Source organism: Callospermophilus lateralis, chromosome 2 (assembly GCF_048772815.1).
Source record: "Callospermophilus lateralis isolate mCalLat2 chromosome 2, mCalLat2.hap1, whole genome shotgun sequence".
NCBI lineage: Eukaryota > Metazoa > Chordata > Mammalia > Rodentia > Sciuridae > Callospermophilus > Callospermophilus lateralis.
The window spans coordinates 194,675,881-194,679,684 of NC_135306.1; the positions used below are offsets into that span (position 1 = coordinate 194,675,881).

The 3,804-nt window shown below is 37.4% G+C and overlaps 1 protein-coding gene across 1 annotated transcript; it reads left to right on the forward strand.

Moving 5' to 3' along the window:
• The first annotated feature begins 1,517 nt into the window (after positions 1 to 1,517).
• Positions 1,518 to 2,477, forward strand: LOC143390415 (olfactory receptor 1165-like). Its single transcript, XM_076842806.2, has one exon. It carries the CDS (start codon positions 1,518 to 1,520, stop codon positions 2,475 to 2,477), a length of 960 nt encoding a protein of 319 aa, XP_076698921.2.
• Positions 2,478 to 3,804: the final 1,327 nt, after the last annotated feature.

Here is a 3,804-nt window from a genome sequence, read left to right on the forward strand (position 1 = left end):
TTTGAAAACAAAAAGAAGTTAGAATATAAATGTCTAGGTCTAGTTGTTCAAGATCCTAAGGTATAAATATGGGGTTTATGGTTTACCAGTATCCCTATGTGTGACTGTTTGCAAAGGTCACCAGCTCACCTAAGAAGTCTCTGCCATTGCACCATGTCAAGTTTGCAAGGTATAGCAGTGCTCTGTGCTGGGACAAATAGTGGTAGGTTTCACAGATCCTGTCACTTGAAACACATTAACAAAAAAATTGTCCTGGTTCTCAGATGTGTTAACATCATAGTTTTTTGATCTCTGTATTCACTCGGACATTGTGTGGATTACAAAAATAGGATGTTTTTATTATTCAGTCTTACATATGCTTTTAGTTCTCTTTGGTCAGCACTCCTAAAATGACTCATGAAGCAAGGGTGATAGATACTTGGAATGAAAAATTACTATTTTTAGTAGTCTATTTAAGTGCTGATAATGGGTTGTTTCTTTGTGTTTAATAAAATATGTGCTATAAAATGCACATATGGAAGTTAATCCACATGAAACTGTGTATTTTACAAATACTCAGCACATCGCTGTAAATATTTAGCATTGTCAACTTTCTAAATGACCATGCAGTTTTTTTATATAACTGCAAGAATGTATTTATCAGTGGAAGGGTTGATGATATATTTAAAAGTCCTCTTCAGTAGATGCTTCATGATAAATTGAAAATAAGGTTTGCTAGGTCAAAGCACACCTGCAATCCCAGATACCTGGGAAGCTGAGGAAGGATAATTGCACTTCTAGGACAGCCTGGGGAGCTAGCCCCAAATCTAAGGAAATTAGTGAGGCCCTGTCCCAAAAAACAACCTGAGATGCAGTTCAGTGGTATTACATGCAAGGACTCTGTAACCAATTAACCAACCAAATAAAAAAAAAAAAAAAACATGAAAAGAAATAGAAAAAAGTAAGGAAAGAAAAAACAATAAGATACTAGAATATGTCTTGAACATGGAAAAATTAATTATGTTGATAAAGAACTGTAAAAGTTTGAGGAGGTATATTCTGTTCCTCAAATTTTTATTCATTTCTTTGCATTTGCATTTAGAACTATTTCCTGTTCCCAAGGATTCTCTTGATGTGTCATATAAAAAATATAATTAGCTCAATGATTTTCCGACATTTCTACTTGTCTCCGTGCTTGTCACAAAATAGTTTCACATGAAGCCTTCCATGCATCAGATACATTTATACACATTTATATACATAAAATAATGATGATCACTACCACTTTTTTAGTTAGGTTAAAAAAAAAAAAAAAGTACAGTCCTGAAGAAAATAGTAACTTCCTCTTTATCCAGGACCAGGTAATGGGTCAAGTAAGAATGCAAAGGTAAGCAGAGGACTTACCACAGAAAAACTGACAGCTCTCTCCGTCACTGGGCCACACTGAACATCACCTAAGTCTCTGCCATTACAACATGTCATGTTCTGATGCTCCAATTTTATTTCTTTCCTCCTGTTTTTTTCCTTAAAGAAGAATCATGGTACATGAAGTCAGAAACCAGAGCACTGTAACTAAATTCATCCTGGTGGGGTTCTCAGAATTTCCACAGCTTCAAGCACCTATCTTCCTGCTGTTCCTCACCATCTACACAGTCACTCTGGTGGGGAATGTGGGCATAATCATAGTGAGAAGGATCAATCCCAAGCTTCATACACCCATGTACTTTTTCCTCAGCCACCTCTCATTTCTGGATATTTGCTACTCCAGTATGATTACACCCAAGCTGTTAGAGATCTTGGTTGTGGAAGATAGAACTATCTCCTTCAGTGGATGCATGACACAGTTTTTCTTTGGCTGTGCATGTGTGATTACAGAAATGTTCATGTTGGCAGTGATGGCCTATGACCGCTTTGTGGCTGTGTGTAACCCACTTCTCTACACAGTTGCCATGTCTTACAAGCTCTGTGCCCTCCTGGTGGCTGGAACTTACATGTGGGGTGGCCTCTGCTCATTGATACTCACATATTCTCTGGTAAGACTGTCCTACTGTGGGTCTAACATCATGAATCACTTTGTCTGTGAGTACTCTGCCATCCTTTCTTTGTCCTGCTATGACACTACTTTCAGTCAGATGGCATGTTTCGTCATTTCTACATTCAATGAAGTGTGTAGCCTCCTGATCATCCTTGCCTCCTATGTCTTCATCATTGCTACTGTCAGCAGGATGCCTTCTAAGGGTGGCCTCTGCAAAGCCTTCTCCACGTGTGCCTCTCACCTGACTGCCATCAGCATCTTCCATGGGATCATCCTCCTTCTCTACTGTGTGCCCCATGACAAAAGCTCCTGGCTCTTGGTCAAAGTGGAGACTGCACTTTACTCAGTCATGATCCCCATGCTGAATCCCCTCATCTACAGCCTCAGGAACAAAGATGTGAAAGAGACAGTCAGGGGGCTCTTCTATGCCAAACTGCATTCTCTCTATGTAAAATTTAGGTAAATATGTTTTTGTATAACTGAACCATGCACAATTCTTAAAAAAATATTTATATGAAACTTGTTTCAACTGAATGTTTTAATATGTTTACATTCATGAAATATTGAATATGAAATGATCATAAATGTTCAGAGTGCTTTATGATTTTCAGTTTGATTAAAAAATGCTGCTTTTATATATATTTTTTGAAGAATTTCAGAGGGTAGTATGCTCTAAACTTCGCCAGTGAACACTACAGAAGTCAGAATAAGGAGTTAGAAGTCCATATCTAGAACTCACTCCTTGTGCTACAGCCTAGCTTTTCCTTGGGCTTAATAGAGGTGCCACAAACAAGAATGAAGAGTGACTGCAGCAGATTCATATGTGAGTCTTTAGATCTCACGGTGTTGACCCAGCAGTTCTATAAAGCATCACTTTTTGTGTCACCTTAGTAGGGTAAGTACAATGAGAACCCTTGGTTATATTATGACAACTATTGGCAGACTTCAGCAAGTAGGTATTAAAAATAAGAGCTACTACTTTTATGCATCCCTTGTTGTCTGAGTTCCAGTGTAATATATTAGAGTTCAATGAAATGTATTGAGATAATGCTGAGTGCAATAAAAATTTATACTTACCTCTAACAAAACTTGTACCCTGTTTTTAGGGATATGACATGATTGTTTTGGAATTGTACCTTTGATCATGAATTCTAACAATAAACTCATCTCTTCTGTAAGTCTTCATCAGTAAATTGCCTTATGTACCCACTCAGTTGCTTGAACAAAGGAGTCAGTGTTGTATGGTGTATCTTTCCTTTTCTTCCAAAATTTATAGAATGACAGTCACTAAGAAAAAAAAAATTAAACAATTGGTTAGAAAATGTATTGCAAGAAATCTGATTTAAGAGTCAGAGTTTCCTGGTCTCTGAACCCTAAATATATAGAATATGCAATCTCATGTGTGTCCTATCCTTCCTCACTTCATTCCATTCCTCATTATCTAATCTACTGCACTTCTAATTTCCCTCATTCCCCTGCCCCTGCACTTTTTTGTGAGTTACCTTTCTTGTATCTATTAGAGAAAGCATCTGACCTGTGGTTTTTTGGGACTTGCTTACTTCAGTTAACGTGACAGTTTCCAGATCTATCCATTTGTCAGCACTAATGTCATAAGGTCATTCTTCTTTATGACTGGGTAAGGCTCCATTGTGTATCTTTACCACATTTTCTATATCTATTCATCTCCTGAAGGACACCTAGATTGGCTCCATACTTAGCTACTGTAAAATGACTGCTATAAACATTAATGGAACTCTTTCACTGTAGTATGATGATTTAAAATCCTATGG